At 36.7% G+C, this 20,309-nt stretch overlaps 1 protein-coding gene across 1 annotated transcript in view; it reads right to left on the bottom strand.

The window, feature by feature from the left end:
* LOC145256509 (MOB kinase activator 2-like) overlaps positions 1-18,850 on the bottom strand; it is a 151,736-nt gene extending 132,886 nt beyond the window's left edge. Inside the window, exon 1 of the mRNA XM_080115481.1 lies at positions 18,337-18,850. Coding sequence (XP_079971607.1) covers positions 18,337-18,353 — 17 coding nt within the window. The 5' untranslated portion in view covers positions 18,354-18,850. The remainder of the gene's footprint in view (positions 1-18,336) is intronic.
* Positions 18,851-20,309: the final 1,459 nt, after the last annotated feature.

The raw sequence follows: 20,309 nt of genomic DNA on the forward strand, positions 1-20,309 counted from the left end.
TATTTGTTAAAGTTGTTATTGCTGTTATCTTCCTGCTGTTATTTTTGAACGGGACTTTTACCCTATTTTTTTTTTTTTTTTTTTTTCCCCCCTCTCTAACCCGTCGTCCATGGCATCCGCCAGCAATGTGCCGTCGGAAGAGGACAAAAGTGGCGAACAAAAGAATGGGTGGGCGAAACCACCCAAAGTTAAAATTAACGTTAACAACTTTTTAACAGAAGCAAGGAAATGTCTGCAATATGTTACAGACACAGGAGTTACTTTGGAAGCACCACGGCTACAGGAATTTGCCAAGAAAACGATTTCACTTTTTGTGATTGATCGCAAGACCAAAAAATTGATCAGGTCAACTAAGGAAACAGTAACCAAATTACTGGCAACGGCAGGAATGAGTGCGGATCGTGTAACGAAATGCTGAGGCTACAATACCTGGGCCGCCCTGTTTAAAACAGAGGAAGAATGCGTCGCACTAACCAAAAAGGAAATCATTACACAAGAATACATATTAAGAATGGAGTACCTAGGACGGAGGAGAACGACTGTTTCCATTTTCGAAGTTCCAGGGCGGTCCCAAGTGAATATCTAGCTGCCTACCTCCTGAAATTCGGTGATATCACTGGTATAGAGGTGGACCAGTACAACGGAGTCTGGTCCTTCGATATCCTATTAAACAAAGAAGCTTTCCTCGAAATACCCTACTTCCTGGAAGCGGGAGCTGAAAAACTCCCCATTGTGGTCACAGGGAGGAGGCCGACCTGCTGGATTTGTAGTGAAGTAGGTCACTTAACTTACACCTGTCCGAAAAAGATAAAAACCAATGTGACAAACACAACAAACCCTAAAGAGGTGGTTGTTGGGCACCTCGAACCTGAGGCTAGAACGCCAAATACAAGCAAAACAATTGAAGTGATTAAAGAAATCACAACAGAAGAATTCGAGGAAAAATTCAACTCCGAGATGGAATCGCCCAAAAAGAGAGAATGGACACTGGTACTGTTTACTAAATCGCCTCGTAAAACGTACGCGGATAAACTGACCAAAGAGCAGATATTAGACATTAGGACCAGTAAAGACCCGGGGGGCAACAAGTTTAAGGCCCTGCTAAAACCAAAGGACTCGCTTGATGAAAAGCGCAAGCAAAGCGAGAAGAAAAAAGAAAAAGAAAAAGAAAAAAAGATATTAGATTTCCCCGAATCTCTCTTCCCCGAAAAGCCTGCCCCTCCTCCAAAAGAGAAAAGATCACCACGTAAAGCGCCACCCTCTCTCCCACAAACGTACCAAAAAGAGACCCAAAGTTGACAACCCTTGGCTCCCCATCCAAAAAGACCCCTAAACCGTCTCCATTCTGCTCCCCAAACAATACACCCAAAAACTCCCCCCCCCCGCTTCCCCTATGAAAATTGACATGCCCCCTCCTCCATCACCTCGCCTTTCTACTTCTGAAAAGAAAAGACAAAGAAGTCCCTCCCTGGAAAAAGACCAAAAAAAGAAAAGACCCCCTTTTTTTCAGGGCAAAGACGTGTGTAAGATCACGGCTGATATAGAGGCCATATCAAAAAATCATGGTAGAAAAGACTACCGAAACCTCTACGTGGTGAAGCAGATAAACAAACTGGACATTACAAACCCAGAAAATTTTCCCAATGCCAAAAGGCTTTTTAACTGTGGTTAGAAGTCGTGAAGAGGCCAAAGGAGTTTGGACTATGCTGGAGGAAGCAAACTCTGCTTTTAATATCATTCCTCCAGCAGCCTTTTTTAGCGACTCCGACATACTTAAAATGGAGAAACTATGTGTTGGATGGGTCCCCATAAAAATCCACCCTTCACTTTATAGAGCGATTAAGTTAACATTTCCTCTAGACATCGGTGGTCTGTCCCCTGATGGGGCCATCACTAATGAGATGACCTCTGGATCATTGGGGACAGCTGTCGGTGTCTTGGCACCGTCCATGTTTGTTAAGGATACCCAACCCTAGATAGATCACAATGGCTTTAAGGTTAGCTACTTTGAATGTCCGAGGGTTGAGGGACGCCTCTCGTAAACTTCGAGTTGCACGCGACCTTCAACGCCTCGGGATGGATATATGCTGTGTACAGGAAACGCACTTCATTCCCAGTGATTATCAGGGTGTACTGCTTAGGGACTTTCAGCTCTATTCAGCACATTTTGATTCCCACTCGAGGGGTGTTTCCTGGCTAGTTAGACGCGCTCTTGATGCTTCGTATGACCCGGTCTATGCTGATCCAGAGGGAAGAGTGCACGTGCTGGATGTTACCGTAAAGGATGTGGCATTTCGATTTATTGGGGTTTATGCTCCCAATAGCCATAGCGAGAGGGTTTCCTTTTTCCGGGGGATCGAGCCCTTCATGAATTCGTCTCGGCGGATAGTTTTAGCGGGAGACTGGAACGCGGTCCTGGATCCCGATTTAGATCGCGGGGGTAATACTTCAAGGGCTACTAACCAGAACCGGGATGCTAAGGCGTTTCGAGACTTTATTGACAAGTTTGATCTTGTCGATAAATTTCGAAACGAAAAGCCCGGGGATGTAGTTTGGACTTGGACAGCTAGACGCGGCTCCGATCCGGTGCAACTTTCGAGTTACATCGATCGGTTCTTAGTTAGGAGAGTCGACTTAGGGCTTTTAGACTGTCCAAGTTTTCATAACATAGTTTATTCGGACCATAGGTTAGTCCGGGTTCGGGTAAACTTAGATAGCGTTAAACCTAGGATGGCTAGTTACTGGAAGTTCAACACGTCGTTGTTTGACGTGAAGGGCTTCCGGGAACAGCTTTTACTAACAATACAGAGGGAATTGACGGGAGCCATTATCGGGAATAAGTGGTGGGGAAAACTTAAACAAGTAATTAGGTCCTTCGCTGCTGATTTTAGTCATCGACTCAATCTTAGTTCTAGAGCAGCGAAAGCGGCACTAGATGATAGATTAAAAAGGGCGGTGGAGGAGTGGGATAGTGATAGTCATACTTTAATTAAGGCTGAACTGGATTCCCTGGATAACAGGAAAGACCAGGGTCTAGTAGTTAGGGCTAGGTTAAAAAGAGTGCCGAACGAGGCAACAAACATGGCCGCGTCAATGCGTGCGGAGGAGCGTCGACATGCGACTGATCGACACATCGCCAGTGTCACATTGCCGGACAGACAAACCATAACATCAAATGATGGAATCCTGGAGGGTTTTCGAGCTCATTTGCAGGAGCTTTTTACCATGGAGCCCGGTCTGGAGATTGAACAGTTTGATACGTATTTAGCTGACTTTTCTCGCCTTGAAGCGACCGAAGCAGCTACGTGTGAAGGTAGCATAAAAGAGGAAGAAGTCCTTGAGGCTCTGAAACAAGCCGGGCTAGACAGGACCCCTGGGATTGATGGTCTGCCTTACGAGGTGTACTTGAGGCTGTCGCCCATTTTTATTCCTTTGCTGGCCACACTCTTCAACTCCTGGTTTAGGAACGGGTCTATACCTCAGTACTTTACCAGGGGGATCATTAAATTGCTTCGCAAAGATAAAAATGGAGGGGATGGGATTAGCAATTTCCGGCCCTTAACGATGTTAAACATAGAGTTAAAGATTTTGGCCAAGATCTTAGCAAATCGTCTGCAGGTTGTTTTACATCGTCTCATAAGTCCCGAACAGACGTGTTCTGTTAAGGGCCGGACGATTCAAGATAATTCGCATGCGATACGCTTGATCATAGAGAAAGTCGACACAGAAGCCGCGCTGATCAATTTAGATCAGTCCAAAGCATTCGATAGGGTGGACCATCGTTACCTAGGGGCTGTTCTTTGCTCGGCTGGGTTTGGACCCCAGTTTCGCTCATGGATTCGCCTCTTGTATGCTAACCCCGGTGCTATGGTGGAGGTGAATGGGGTGAGATCGAAGCCCTTCAGGTTAACAAGATCTATCCGTCAAGGTTGTCCGTTATCACCCATGCTGTATGTCATCGCGCTTGAGGCCTTTTTGCGCCAGCTTAGGGTGAATCCGGTCCTTCGCGGGATTACTTTGCCAGGTGGTTCTACCCCAGTAAAGTATACCGCCTATGCCGACGACGTGACTGTGCTTGTAACGAGCAATGCCGAGATTAGAGTCGTCGACATGGAAACAAGACGGTATGCACGGGTAACAGGGGCCATAATCAACCACGTTAAGTCTATTGGCTTATGTGTTGGTGCCTGGAGGGGAATGCCCCTTCAGGGGCCCTTTGGCTGGACTGATGGGCCCTGCAAGCTACTCGGCGTCTGGTTTGGCCCCGGTGTCCAGCTGGAGAAAAATTGGTCGGAAGTGTTGAAAGCGGTCAAGACCACAGCTCATTTGTGGTCTTTGAGAAATCTAACTTTAAAGGGTCGGGCAGAGGTATGCAATACTCATATCTACCCCCTGATCCTATACCGTCTATCAGTGCTTCCACTCCCGGAGTCCTCACTACTTGAACTAGTGCGTGTTCTTTTCGCGTTCTTATGGCGCGGAAAGCAAGCCATGGTTGCTCGGGAGATCTGTTGCCTGCATTCGTCTGAAGGCGGTCTGGGTATGCCTAATATCAAAATACGTAGACACACTCTAAGGCTGATATACCTGGACCGAATGTGTACACCTGACTTAGGGAACGGTGTCTTCTGGATGGAAGACACTAAGAAAGCCTTTCCAGCTTTGGAGAGTGTGCATTCGGCTGAGGGGGAGGCACGCAGGAGGCCCCGAAACGAATGCCATTTCTATTACGAGTGTTGACAGGCGTTGAGGTTCCTTCAACGGGTGAATGAAAGCCTCTCTGACACCCAGCTGTTGTCTCGCAAAGCGCTATATAGGGTTTTAGTGAGGGGATCTGTCCGAGACGAAAAGATTGAGGAGTTCGGTTTCACGAATGAGGAGCGTCGCTCGATATGGCCTTGGGCGCCCGGGATGAGCTGTTTCGATAACTACGAGGCATCGCTCACCTGGCTGGTAATCCGAGATGCCCTCTGGGTTCACAAAAATCTTTTCATAGCGGGTTTTACAATGACACCTAGTTGTGTCCGATGCGGAGATTGGAAGGAAGACCTAAGCCATGCTTTCTTCCGCTGCGCTATCGTTCGACCGTTACGCGAGTTAGTTGAGAGCTTCACGGTTCGCATACTAAACGGGCGTTTTTTTGTACTGGATGCGGTTTCCCCGTGCTGCAATTGGGCGCCGAGTATGAAGAAAGAGGAACGTTATGTTTTTCTGTGTTTGCTAGCTGTTATGAGAGGCGTGATTTGGTCGACACGACAGAAGGAGGTTTACGGAGATGAGACCTTCACTGCTCCCCAGCTTGTTCTCATGTTCAAGCATCGGTTGAAAATGCGAATTAAGCTGGAGAACGTGAAACTCCAGCCTGTGAATTTCAACGAAAGGTGGGTGAAAGCTTCGCGACTGTGTAGAGTGACTGGAGCTGGCCTTGAATTCGTTTCTGATTTGATTTAGGTCAAAAAGGATTTTGGGTGTCCTGAACTAACAAGACATCAGTATCGGACTGATTAGTTTAGTATAGGTTAGTTAGGCTTTATTGTTTGATTTTTTAGCTTAGCTAGAGTATGTATGTGTTCATCGTCCCAGTCCCTCTTTTAGTTTGCCCTTGTCCCCCCCCTTTTTTTCCCCCCCACCTTAGGTTCGATAATCCCCATTTCCGACCCCAATTAGGTGACGGATGGATTGCTTTGTCAGTGATGCAGGTCGTTTTTGTACTGTTTATTCAATAAAGTCAGTTTTTGTGTGGACCTGCGTCTTTTCGACTCACAAAGCTTTCTATCTGCCACAATTAGTAGTGGGGGGCTCTTTTACTAACTACTATTTTTTTTCATTGTAAATATTTCTTTCTTTTTTGTATATAAAATTTTTAGTCCCAACCCCCCCACATCATGTATATATCATTTTTCGGGTTATAATTAGGATTCCCATAGAGTGATTCTGGTATTCTGGTGAAAGAGTCTAGTTAAGTTAACTTTATGTTAGATAGGTCCACATTACCCCCCCCTATTTTTGGCCTTGTGCCACATTTTGTTTATATATTTATGCAAATAAATATTGTCTTGTGCATAAGCTGGACCCTTGGTAAGTGTTGCTGTTATTATTATTGTGTGTTGTTGTTGTGTGTTATTGTCTACTACAGTTCTTTTGATTATTCTACAGGAGTGACTGTCAAAATATTTGCTACAAATTTTACATTGATAGTTGGTGTCAAGATCTACATGCGCAAATACTATAAACCAAGGAACAAGTTAGGGGGTGCCAGTGTCGGTTGGATATAATCAGATTTGATTCTCACCCGTGCATACTAATCTGGCGGCCAGGTATATACATAGTGCATAATACAGGCTTTATATGTCGAAAATTACTTGCATCCGGCTAAATATAATTAGATTTTCTTAATCAGCATAGAGGAAAACCAATAAAAGTTGTCACTTTAAAAGGAAAGTGTGTAGGTGGATCTAAGGTAAAAATCTATAAAAAAAGAGAAAGAAAATGCTGTATAAAAAACAGTGAAGTACTATTGCTGTTGCCCCCCCCCCCAACTCCTCATGGTAAGAATAGCTTTCGGAATGGACACCTCCAACCTTCTCTGATAACCCATAACATCCCCATATTAAGAACAGCTCTCAGAATAGACACCCCCATCCTGTGAGTCGGAAGAGTTTTGTTCAATTTATCATGTCATAATGTAGGACGCCCATACCAAACATTCCAAAAAGAAAATTAGTCTTGTTTACTAATATTTGTTCATTTTCTCATCTCATAATTTAGGACGCTGAAACTAGACCCCAAAATTAATTTTTTTTAAAAGTTTGTCGCGTTTACTAATTCATTAAGTCATCTAATAATTCAAGACGCTGAAACCAAACATGTAAAAAAGAAAGTTTGTCTTGTTTACAAGGATTCATTTATTTTGTCATCTCATAAGTTAGGACACTGAAAGCAAACATTAAAAAAAAGAGATGTAAACAGTTAGGAAAGAAGATCAGGCAACTTATTTCTAAAGTTTTATTACGAATACTTTTTTGGTAAGGAAAAAGTAAATGTTTTGGTAAGGTAATGCTAAAATTCGTCTTTAACCTCGCGAAAATGCAACGATAGAAAAGTATATTTTTACAAATAATGTGTGGCCATAATGTGTGTGTAGTTAAATGTGAGGGTGTAACTATGTATAGTTATGATTATGAGAGTTCTAGTTTAATATTCAGAAAAAATATTGATCCGTGTAGATGTAGAGGCCATGTTGGTGGAGATTTTAAATGTTTGGTTTTAGTATCAATGTGTGTAATCCGGAAGAACAAATTTTTACGTTCCCAGCCAATGATAATACCTGGAATGTAAGTAGGGAGAAATTATTTTGAATTGTAAAAGGTAGTAATATGTCTATCACTGTATAATGTAGTTAATAAGGATGTCAGAGCAATATATTTATATTGTGTATATTTTTACCCGGTCTTCAGTGGGAGTGAGAGTAGTACTTTTTATTTAGAGGGAAAAATAACAGGTGCTTCCATTGCTTTGCGACAGTGATGATATTTCTCCTAGGTTGGAATGTAAGATTTTAATATAGCGGATAAATGTGTGCAAGATGGCGTTAAAAAGTTACATAATATACTTCCTAATAGTGTAGACATAATAATTTTTTATGTGGTCTTTTGGAGCAAACCTTTAGTTCAGAGGGAAATTTCTGCAATCAAATTATTATATATATATATGGCAAGAATTCTGCATTAGCTAAAAATATAATATTTATGTGTATTTTATGACTGGGCAATGCCGGGCAACCTACTAGTAAACAATAAAGCCTGAAAGTCACAATGAAGTTTCGGCAAAAATAGACATCATGATAGAAATCATGTTGGTTTGGCCAAGTAAAAGTAACGCTAACAAATACATAGATAATGAATCTTACCAGGGCTCTACAGGAAAATTTTTTATCTTAGTGGACCTTTGACAACTAAATATTTTTGTTTACTAACCAAATAGAAAGTTAAGTGATTTTTAGAATATGACAAAGATTTTTCGGTATTTTTTTTATAAGTGTAATTCTAAATTTGCACCAAATTTTAAAGATAATAAACATTCAAATTTCATCAGATTTTTTTTTAAACAACCTTTGTTAAAGAAAAAAAAACAGTATGAAGTTCTGCTTACAATCAGTAAACGCATGAAAGTTATATAAGTTTTCTTGCATTTGGTAACAGTTATTTGTTATCTATTTCACCCCTTTATATTGTTAACTATACTGCACAATCACCCGAACTCCAAGATTTTGGGAGATGGACTCATTACTATATACATTCTAAAACTGCATCTACGTAGATATTTCGTTTTGATAAAAAAGGTTGACAATATTTTGAGGTCTGCGTTTACACCTGGCATCCATAAACGAAATCACACTTAAATTTATTTTAATAAAAAAATTAAAAATAATAAAAAAAATTAAAAATAAAAATTTTTTTAAAAATAAAAAACAATAAAAAAAAAATAAAAAACAATAATAAAAAACAATAAAAAAAAACAATAAAAAAAAACAATAAAAAAAAAACAATAAAAAAAATAAAAAACAATAAAAAAAAACAATAAAAAAAAACAATAAAAAAAAACAATAAAAAAAATAGTTAACATTTTCACTTTCTTCCCACTTTAACACTCACTTTTAAAATGACAGCTTGAGGTATGCTGGAAACGAATATCGCATTTAACTTTTGCACAGAGAAGTAATTTTCTGGACATCAAGACATTTTTTTCGAATGTATTGACAAATATTAGTTGTGTTCGCCATTCTTAACATGGAGAGTAGGAGAGTGGTTGTAACATGCATGTGCATTAGTATTTGTTCAGTTGGGAAAAAAAAGATGTCCATCAGTAAAAACAATGATTACATAGGGGAAAAAGAGGTCTTAATATTCTACTTGTCTGCCCCAAATTTAAATGTGATATTCGTTGTCAGCATACCAGAAAACCTCCAAAAGTCGTCAGTTTAAAAAGGTGAATGCTGATAGAGTGTAGGATCAATACGAAAAACATCCCTTTAATTTTAGCACTAACTTTGTCCGCCTCTCCAAAAACATGGAGATGGAATGGGTGGCGATTCTATAAAATTACATTAAAAAAAAAAAAAAAAAAAAAGTAGGGTTTTATTGGCCGAGACAGAAAATCAATGTTGCTCATTCAATCCGGGCAATGGGTGATTATTAATTCCCAACATTAAGAATGGCTTTCTATATAATAACATTTCGAAAGCCATTCTTAACATGGAAAGGTGTGGGAGGGGGTAACCATTCTGTACTTCTATATAATGATTTAATAAACAAAAGATACCGTAAAAATCCAATTCTTTTCTTTTTTGCAATAACAGTTCATTATGAAATTTGTGGAGAGGGGAATTATAATAATACGTTATCTGCGAACGAGTTCACGTTATCTAAAGACGTAGATAATTAATCAGAAGGGATTCTATCTAGGTAGACACCAGTTACTCATCTGTTAGCAAGTGGAAATAAAAATTCATTACAAAATCGTAACTTTGATATTTTTGTTAAATTAAAACGCCAAAACGGGGAAGCAGAAGAACCGGCTACTCGAAGTCGGCAGCAAGCATTGCCTATTAAAAAACAAATTTGCATTATATTTATTTTTTGCATAAAATGTTACTTTTATCGTTTTGAATTTGTTTTTATAAAAAAAAAAAAAAAATCGTTATCTTGAAGGTACGTCCCCCGATGTTTACAAAGGTTTTGCCCGGAACTGTCATCTGGCACTGTTTGCTGCAGACTTCGAATCGCCTGTTCTGCTTAACCGATTACAAAAATTTCATAATTTTGAAAAAACGAAACGCATACTTGTAACGCAATATGATGCGAGACAAAAAATTCTCCCAAATTTGTTGCGGAATTAAAAACCAAAAAATATTACGAAATAAAAGCATAAAAAGCAAAATAGGACAATGACTGAACGGAACAAACACCAAAATGCATTCCGGTGGATTAATTTCGTAATGAAATATTTTGTTTTAAAATCCACAGAGGTACGAAATACGAAAAAGTTGTCAAAAAATAAATATATAACAAATAAATATGATCAAAGCAAGATAAGTTACTTTCCTACCGAACTGAATAAGTTTTTATTCAATGTAAAATGTTTATTCGCTTAGAAAAGAAAAACAAGTGGTGTTGAGCACTACGGGAGAACAAGAAAAAAAATGGCCGCATTGTCTCTTTACATCTTTGAAGTCTTCACAATGATTTAAAAATAAGAAATAAAACAAAATGGTGGCAGAAACCCACCCAATAAATGTCACGGTAACATTTATTGGGTGCGTTTCTACCCCATTTATTATATATTTGCTATATATGCAACTTTTTCATATAACTGGATTGTAAAACTAAACCATTTTTTATAATTTTTAAAATTTCGTTTTATTTTATATTATTGTAGTTTTATTTCCAGAAAAAAAATTAATACAACAGTGAAAAAATGTAAAAGTCACATCGGGACGAGAAATAGTCATACAAATTTTAATTTGTTCACTTCAAATGAAAATGCCATAAAATATACGGTTTTTATAAAAACATAAAGTTCTTTTATAAGCAAGCTGTTATAAAGCCTATTATGACAATTTTTAATACAGTGAAAGAAAGGTATTTATAATTAATGGGTATGCAGAGGATTACGCAGTCAGACTAGAGTATTGAGGAGAATCCCAAGTCAGTCCCGGAAATAGTCGAAAGCACTTTACAAGTTGAAAGCTTTTTTTTTGGGGGGGGGGGGGGGGGCTTTTTTCAACTTTTTTTCCTAAAACTATATTGACTTCATTTTTTTTTTTTTTTTTGTTACCCTAGCGTGTCAATTTTTACATTTTTTCGCGGCTTTCAAATTATAAGCTGCTCCGCTCCGGTCATTTCCGGGACCGACACGGTATTCTCTGTAAACGTTAAAATCTTTAAGATACCTATTTATTATCGTAGTGTTTTCGTCGGCCATGATTAAATACGATGAAATAAAAAAAGAGAGTACAACTCAAATCGAAGTGTCACGGTCAAAAAGTCAGCCTTACGTTCAATGCAGTTTAGTAGTAAAATCGTAATTTTTTTATTTTCTTTGTTTTAAATAAAACTACTTGATTGATTTACGTAATTTTTGGAATATGAAATCTTCGTTTTGTAACGAGTTTGTATATATCATACAGACTTTTCTGTATTTTCTTTTCAATTTTTAATTGCCGCCATAAGTGTTAATGATGACTGTTAATCTGAATAAGCACCAAAGGAAAGGGGGGTGCCCGTGCCCGGGTGCGTGTTCTCGTCGAATGGTTAATATGGGGGGGGGGTCGATTTACGAGAGCGCTGTATTAAAAATTGAGCACACACCCTACAAATATTTAAATATTGATTTTTTTTTTTTAATCTGGTAGATTAGTGTCCAATCGATAATAATCCGCTGAAAAAAAAAAAAAAAAGACGAAAAATACAAGGGAGGGGAGTATTGTGACAGTGTGAATCTACTTGGCCCTTTTGGCCAAGATCAAAGTGTAGTATCTGTTCTTCAGATGTGCTGCCACTTCCATCTTGTTCTCTTTCGGTGGAGGAGCCTTCACGACTGAGACAATTTTTATTTTTGTACCTTTTCTCCACGTTAAAAAACGACCTTGGTGTCTAACTCTGTCCCGTGGGGAGGCATAGTAAATAGGTACACAATACTATTGTGTAGATTCACCGCTTGCGCAGGTGGCGAGCTCATGTTTACTTTTTTTTTTATTATTCGTTTTTATTTCCCTTTATTTTTTCTTTCACTATTCGATTTAATAACAAATATACAAAATAATTCCAGGTTACGTAGAAGCGAGAATAGTTTTTGTATGGTCGACTTGTTTTACTGCCGTCGTGACCCTTCAAAATTGGAAAGTGATTTTCAAGCAAAACTGACATTTTATTTTTATTTTTTATTATTAAAAAAAAAAAAAAAAAAAAAAAAAAATGAAAGGTTAATGTGTAGTTTAGCGCCATAAATTATTTGACAGACATAAAACTATTAAAAAAATTACGAAATTAAATCCATCAGAATGCATTTCGATCTTTTATTTATAAACAAATCGGCCATTTTCGTTATATTATCTTAATATATTTTTCTACGATATCAATAAAAATACATCTCGACGGAGGCAACCTTTCTAGGGCAATTGCCCTTGACATATCAAAGGCCTTTCATAGGTTATGGCATAATGGTCTACTCGACAAAATCTCCAGCTACGGTATAGACGAAATGTCTTTTCAATTATTAAATCATTTCTCTTAAGTTCATAAGAGTAGTGGTTAATGGGCAGAAATCAGAAGCTCACAGTATTAATGCTGGAGTCCATCAGGGGTCCAGCCTGGGCCCAACTCTCTTCCTGATCTATATCAATGATCTCACAAATCACATCCTAAGATCATTTCGTAGACAATTACGCTGACAACACTTCAAAGGAAGTAAACGAGTAATCTCGCTGATTCTCTCTTCTTTGATCTTGAGCACGTTGTGCAATGGGGAAAGAGGTGGCTGGTTAATTTAAATGCATCTAAAACCAAGCTTCTATCTTTACATCATCAACACTCTGATCTCAGTCTTGCATCAATTGAAATGAATGGCTCTCATCTTGGGGAGGCTTCATGTTTTGACAAGTTTCTGGGTCTGACCTTTTTACTCCTGATCTGAAATGGAACACATCAAATCCGTTGCCAAGGCTGCTGGAAAAATGGTGAGATCGTTCTACCGCTCCAGTAGATATCTCACTGCTAATGCAATTCTCTACTTATATAAAAGCCAAGTATGTCCAAGGATGGAGTACTGTTGCCACATCTGGGCAGGAGCTGCTAGAAGCAGCTTATCCTGCCTTGACAGAGTTCAAAATAGACTGCATAGCCTAGTGGGGGGGGCTCTTTTTCCTTCCTTGCAACCTCTTTCCCACAAAAGAGATGTTGCGAGTCTGTCTGTTTTATCGTTATTTTCATGCCAAGTATTTGTCCGAGCTCCAATCTATGGCCCTTCCTGGCCTGAATTTCACAAAAAACACCAGTCCAGCTCCAGCTGAAACCACTGTCAATAATTTCCTCCGCTATTTTTGCCTAAACCTAAATGCAGATTCCATGAAAAAAAGCATTTTTCTTAGAACTGCACACTTGTGGAACTCTTGTTTGCCTGCTTTCCAACTGACTGCAATATGGTCTTCTTCAAGTCCAATGTAAACAAGTTCTTGATGAGCCGTCCCCTTAGGTAATCCAATTTACCAAATTTCCACTACTAACGATTACTGCGACATTTTCCCATTGACCCTTATCCTCGAGTGGCCTCCGAGCCTTGATAAGTGGTGACTTCTTTGTAAAAAAAACTTTTTTGGGGTTATGAGTAAAAACATCTGACAATTCAACGGGTCGAACTTTTAACATTTGATACAAATAATATTTCTGTTTAGTTTAAATTAACTTGACGTTATTTTAAATAATTGTAGTCATAATTTTTTTTTCCGACGCTAAAATAGAACATTACTGATCTAACATATTCGGGCAGACAAGTGTTTTTTTGTTGTTTTTTGTTTTTTAATTCAGAACAAATAATTGTTACCAAAGGCAAGAAATAATTTATTTAAAAATAATAATGTAAAGAATTCAAAGAAAAAACGGTGCTTCTACATTATTGGAACGAGATTTCATAGTCGATAAATCGAGCTTTCAGATAAAAAAAAAATGGTTTCAACTTTTTTTATCAATTCTAATAAGTTACAATGGTAGCTTCCAAATTATACAGTCGAAATTACCTTAATATTACCGAATTATTTAAAAACAAAACAAAAAAGAAAAACTTTAATCGTGTTAGGTGAGAAATTGCTGCCATCTTTGTTTAATTCGAACAGAAAATTACCTCCCTTTTGAACTATGTTTTACGATCGTTTTCATCAAATTCTATTTTTTTTCTTTAAATAAAAAATTTCCTACCTTATCGATTGTCATAATTTTTGGATATAATAATCTTAATACGAGGAATACATAGATACCATTGTTTTCATGTGAAATTCAGTTTTACGGTTTCCGAAAATCTCGTCTCAATTGTGTAGAAGCGCCGAAAAAAAATTCCTGGGTGATTTGCGGTCTCATGCTCAGCATATTGAATAATTCGACCCCCTGTCTTTCCAAGCTTATAACTACTCGAAAAATGTAATTCAAACCTTTTTTTTTTTTCAATTAAAAGGGGAAAGGACCAAGGTTTCATTAAAAAAAATACAAACAACATGGTTTTAAAAAAAAGGGGGGGTTAAACTTCGGACTTTACAGGCAAATTTTCAAAAAACTTTTTTTTTTAAATTAGAATATATTATTTATTGATCTTTTATCATCAATTTGTGATATATAAAACTTTGGCACATAAATTGATTATTTACTTTTTAATAGACATTTCAAAATAAGGGGGGACGGGCCTGAATTAAAAAAAAAAAACGTTTGTCTAAAATATTATATTCGGTTTATTGGAAAGAGCATAAAGTTTCACATTGACCCTGAAAATATCGTAAAAATAGAATCAGAAAAATTGACAGATTTTTAAAGTTTAAAAATTGAAAAATACTGAACTCATAAAATTCAATTAATTTCATTACTGTTTTTTTTTTTTTTTTTTTAATAAAAAAAATATTACTTTTTATAAAACTTTAATAGTTTATTTTGGAAGTATAATCCATAAAGAAAATAAACAACCCACTTTTAAAGGCGAAATTACGAGTTTTTTTATATTTTATTCGCAGTTTCGTGTTAGGGTGTCAAAAGTTCCTACAAAAATTCTGATACACCTACAGCCCACCTGTGCGAGCCTTCTGTAACCCCTCCACCTCCACTCATCCGTGTATAATATAGACGAGAGGGAAGCTGGGAGGGGGTTAAGAAAGTCCCCTTCCTAACCCCCTTTTTAGACGGCAATATTAACCAGTCATGTAAAAGAGTCGCAATATTTTTCTCTGTGATGGTCACAAAGTAGGTGTCCAATTTAGTAGAACGTTATAATTTAAAACTGATCACCGACGATGTCAAATTTTTTTTTTTTGGTATTTTTTTACGGCCTGTCCCAGCGCAGTGTAACCCCCCCCTCCCAACGACCCCATGTTAAGAACGGCTTTCGGAATAAACACTCCCCTCAAACTCGCCATGTTAAGAACGACTTACGAGGTTGGTGTGGGGGGGTATTCCGAAAGCCGTTCTTAACATGGGGAGGTTGGAGTGTTTATAATACGCTGGAGTGGAGGAGCGTCGAGCGAGCACTGAGCACGTCGTAAAAATTTACCTTTTTTTTTCTTAAATCTTAAGAATTGATGGAATTAACGTGAAAAAAGAAAAGTATAAATTTTGGATTATAGAGGTGGGGGGGGAGGTGCAATTTCCTAAACGTCCCCGTTTTTATTAATTCCGCGAGAAATTGGGGAAATTTTTTCATTTTTTTTTTTATCTTGCCTCATATTCCGATTGATTATGGTACTTACACCGTACTGTGGACCGTGCTGAAATAACATTTAGAAACCCATTCTTAACATGGAAAGGGGAGGATGAGTGTTTTGTAACTACTTTCCCCTAAGATTTAATAAACAAGATACCATAAAACTTAAATTTAACTTAACAGTATTTTTAAAATACTATTTAAAAAATAAAAATAAAAAAATAGCACGGTTCCTTCTCTACATGCGCCCCGCCCCGCCCCGTCCCCGATTATAATAAATATTTTGGTACTTGTGCAGTTACGGACTGTTTTATATTAATGATTTGCAATTTGAATTCAATTCCTATCTTTTTATTATTACTGTGTAAGGGCCAACGTGCACTTGCACTGGTTGGGTTGTCCAACCATCAAAGGGGTGTTTATTCCGAAAGCCGTTCTTAACATGGGAAGGTTGGATGTTTATTCCGAAAACCTCGCCGTGTTAAGAACGACTTTCGGAATAATCAATAAGTGCACATTGACCGGTGAAAGTACAGAATAGTTATAGGGCATTTTTTTTATTATTATAGAAAAAATAAATAAATAAATAAACGTTACCAAAGGCAGGAGAGGATACTTTTCTACCTAGCTAGAAAATTGTTTATTTTGATAAAATTTGTTTAGTATTCATTTTGGCAGACCTGAACAAGAATCAACCCCACACCCCATAATTTTAACCGGTATTCGGGTTTGTATTAGTGTACACATAGATTCGAAAAAGTTGTCAAAAAACAAATATATAACAAATAAATGTTATCAAAGGCAAGACCTAACTGGATATATTTTTCGTGTTTTTATTCAGTGTTGTAGCATGTTTATTTAGCTCGAAAAACATGCAGTGTTTACCGATGTATTGGAAAATTCAAAATGGCGGCCGACTCTCTCTCTCGGAGAGGGTAAGTTTGGGAAAAGGTATTATAAATAATAAACTAGACAAAATACTGTTAGAAATTCGCTCATTATATGTTACTGTGACATAAGTTGACATATTCGGTTGTTTTTTAATAGTATTTTGTCTAGTTTATTATTTATAACATCTTTTCCCAAACTTACCGTGTTAAAGAGACAGTCGGCCGCCATTTTGAATTTTCTAATACATCGGTAAACACTGCATGTTTTTCGAGCTGAATAAACATGTTACATTGAATAAAAACACAAAAAATATATCCAGTTAGGTAGAAAAGTAACCTATCTTGCCTTTGATAACATTTATTTGTTATATATTTGTTTTTTGACAACTTTTTCGAATCTATGTGTACAGTAATACAAACCCAAAAAAACATATAAAACTTAAATTAAACTTGGAAATACGATTTAAAAAATAGCGCGGATCGGGATCAGTAAGTGCACTAGCACCAAAATTAGGTACCTATGCATTTTTGTTACAGTGATGATGAAATAATATTTAGCAAGCCATTCTTAACATGGGGAGAGGGTTTTCAAACAATTTTTTACTTTCACTTAATTTAATATAAAAGATATAGTAAAACTTGAATTAAACCTGAAAATATTTTTAATTTTTAAAAATAAGATTTTCAGGTTTAATTCAATATCGCGGTAACAAAAGTGCATAAGCACCAAAAATTATAGGATGGGAGCGATTTTCGTTCAGGTCCGCCTTTATTTTAAAGCGTTTATTCAGTTCGTAAAAAAAAATAAATAAAAAATAGTGTCAGGGTTACATAAGAAAAAAATGTCCGAAATGAAAGGGTCACATCTTCGGAGTCTGGATAATCGCCCAAAAACAGAAAATTCAACAAAATACTGGTAGAAAAATCAATAAATTTTGTTGGATGGGCTTTTACCAGTTTTTGTTAAATTTTTTATTTTGAAGTGATTATGCAGACTTCCCACCCCTTTCCATGTTAAGAAAGGGTTTCTTAATAATAACGTTATTTCAGTAGGGCTCATATGAAAACTTATTAGGTGTTATTGTAGAGCGCTTTTTTTTTTTTTCAATATTATTTTCAAGTTTTACGATCTTTTTTTTTTTTTTTTTTTTTTTTTTAGATTGTCAAATGAAAGTACAGATTAGTTACAAAACACTCTCCCCGTCTCCATATTAAGAATGGATTTCTAAATAACGTTTTTATTTTAGTACGGTACTTTCTATGCATAAGTACCCATTATAATTATTATAATAGTTGTTTATTATTATAACCATTATTATTAATTATAATTATAATGTGCAAGTAGTCACGGAGAGGCAAGAAACACACACAGGCACACGTGAAGTTATCTCATTATTTATTAATATAGAAGTTAAAAATAAATAAATAAATAAATTTAAAAAAAATGGTACTTATGCACTTATGTTACCAAGCTGAAATAATAACGTTATTTAGAAATCCATGTTTTACATGGGGAGGAGAAGGAGAGGATGTTCTGTAACTATTCTGTACTTTCACCTAACAATCTAATTAAAAAAAAAAAGACATCGTAAAACTTTAATTTAACTTAAAAATACTATTTGAACAAAATAGTATGGTAACATAAGTGCATAAGTACACACACAACAACAAAGGGGGGGGGGAGATTTAAAAATAATGATGCTAGTGCACTTATTGATCCGCGCTATTTTTTAAATAATATTTTCAAGTTTAATTAAAGTTTCATGCTTTTATTAAATTGTAAGGTACAAAACACCCTCCTCTTCCCATGTTAAGAATGGCTTTCTAAATAACGTTATTATTTCAGAATGACTTTCTAAATAACGTTATTATTTCAGCACGAATCAATAAGTGGACTAGTACCATAATAATAATAATAATAATAATAAAGGCCATTAAAATAATGAAAATAAAATTAAAAAACGTGAAAAAAAAAAAAAAAAATGATGCTTACCCCATAAACCAGTCCATTGTATCTCTCAGATAATCCGGGATTTTCTCCAGTTTGCTGAGCCCTTTTTTTTAGAAAAGGGTTATTTTTGTCTGTAGGTCTTGTTTATCAAACAAAACCCTTTTTAGGGTCTTTATATGCCCCCCAAAAAAACGCGTTCAAGTCGAATCGACAACCATAAAGAAAGAGGAGAAAAAAATATTTTCTTTTTGTAAAATATGAACACGAACAGAACAAAGTCCTCTCTCTTTCTCTCTCTTTTTATCCCTTTCTTTCCCACCAACTCAACATGGCCGAGTTCCCAGAACCCCAACCAAAAAGCAGAATCTCTAATTTCATTAAAGCCACGGTTAATTTCTGCTATTTTTGTATCTATCTCCTTTCTTTCAGGACGACAATCATGCCTACCTTTCTTTCTCTCCTTCACACACAACTGCCATTATTGCGAGTGTTTAACCATATCGACAACACGAGATTCTTTTACGCTTATGGAAGCCCGAAAGTAACACAAAACACCGTTTTATTTTCTTCTTAAAGTACCGTTTTATTTCGCTCTTTTTAACAAGCATACAAACATAAAGGACAGTTTTAGTTTTATTTATTTAGAGTCGTTTATACTATGGAAGGCCGAAAGTAACATAAAACACCGTTTCATTTTCTTTTGACAACATTTTACTTGCATATAATCACCTGGCACCAGCATTTGAGCTTACATCAGTGTTTGTTCGGCCCGAGAAGCTTATCCTCCCAGGCATACATCCTACTTCAGGACATACAGATGAAGTATGCACGGTGACAAGATAACAATATTCTCTGCTTTAATATTGTAAAGGTACGCATTTGGAATTAATTTATAGGATATAAGGTTCTTATTTAGAATTCAACCTAATTAAAAAAAAAATTTTTTCTTAAACTACAGAAAAATGTTTGATGTATCACGGAAAATTACATATTCCAAGAATCAGGTAACTAGATCAAGTAGTTTATTTTTATATTAAAAAAAAAACATTTAGAAAATATTTTAAGGGCCTAAAAGGAAATCGATGGCATTACCAGGCTGAAATCGCACATTTGAATTATTGTTGAATTATCTACCCTTGACTTTTTTTCAAGATGGCGAAGCGAGATTGCTTATTTATAAAATTTGATTTTCTTAGTTAAATATATAACTACTTGATCAATTTATATGATTTTTGGAATGTGACATCTTCGTTCCGTGACGGGTACACATTATGAAAATATATATATATATATATATATATATATATATATATATATATATATATATATATATATTAAATTCTAAATAAGAACCCAAAAACATTGTAAGGAATGGGTATTTAGAGTATTTCAGTATATAATCAGCCAGTCCTAAGTAACAATGAAGTATTCCGGGTCTGTCCAAGAAATGTCCAAAGAGTTTGTAGAAGACTAGGATATATAAATACCCTAAACTCGCTACAAGAAAAAATAATGAAACGAATTGAATGAAGGAAACAAAGAACTCAAATGCTGGAATATAATAAACTTGTCGTTTATTTTCTGTTGAGAAATGAAAGTCTTGGGTGTACACATGTTCATTTGGCCGTTGACGACTACGCGTGTGGAAGGAAAGGGGAATGCAATAGAGAAACGCAAAGTGGCAAGCCGGCCTGTAGAAAGAGAGGGTTAAGATCAGTAGAGCGTCGCGCACATGTCTGTTTTGATGGACCAAAGCCGAAGGGGAGATACAGTGAGATAGAGTGAGAATGTCAATCCAGTTCATGGAGAGAGAAAGCGTATAAAGTGTACGTACGGTCTGATAGCTTTTTGTCCCACATAGTAGCAAGTGGTGTGAGGTATGCGCGTGTGCGCGCCTGCCGAAACGGCGGTGGCTGGTGCGCCGACCAACCACCTCGGAAAGGCAGGTCAAAAAAGGAAGAAGCCGCTTATTGCTCTTTCTTTTATACTTGTTTCCGGTGGTCTTTTGAAAGGGG

This window comes from Euprymna scolopes, chromosome 32 (assembly GCF_053919585.1).
Source record: "Euprymna scolopes isolate OS-2025 chromosome 32, ASM5391958v1, whole genome shotgun sequence".
NCBI lineage: Eukaryota > Metazoa > Mollusca > Cephalopoda > Sepiida > Sepiolidae > Euprymna > Euprymna scolopes.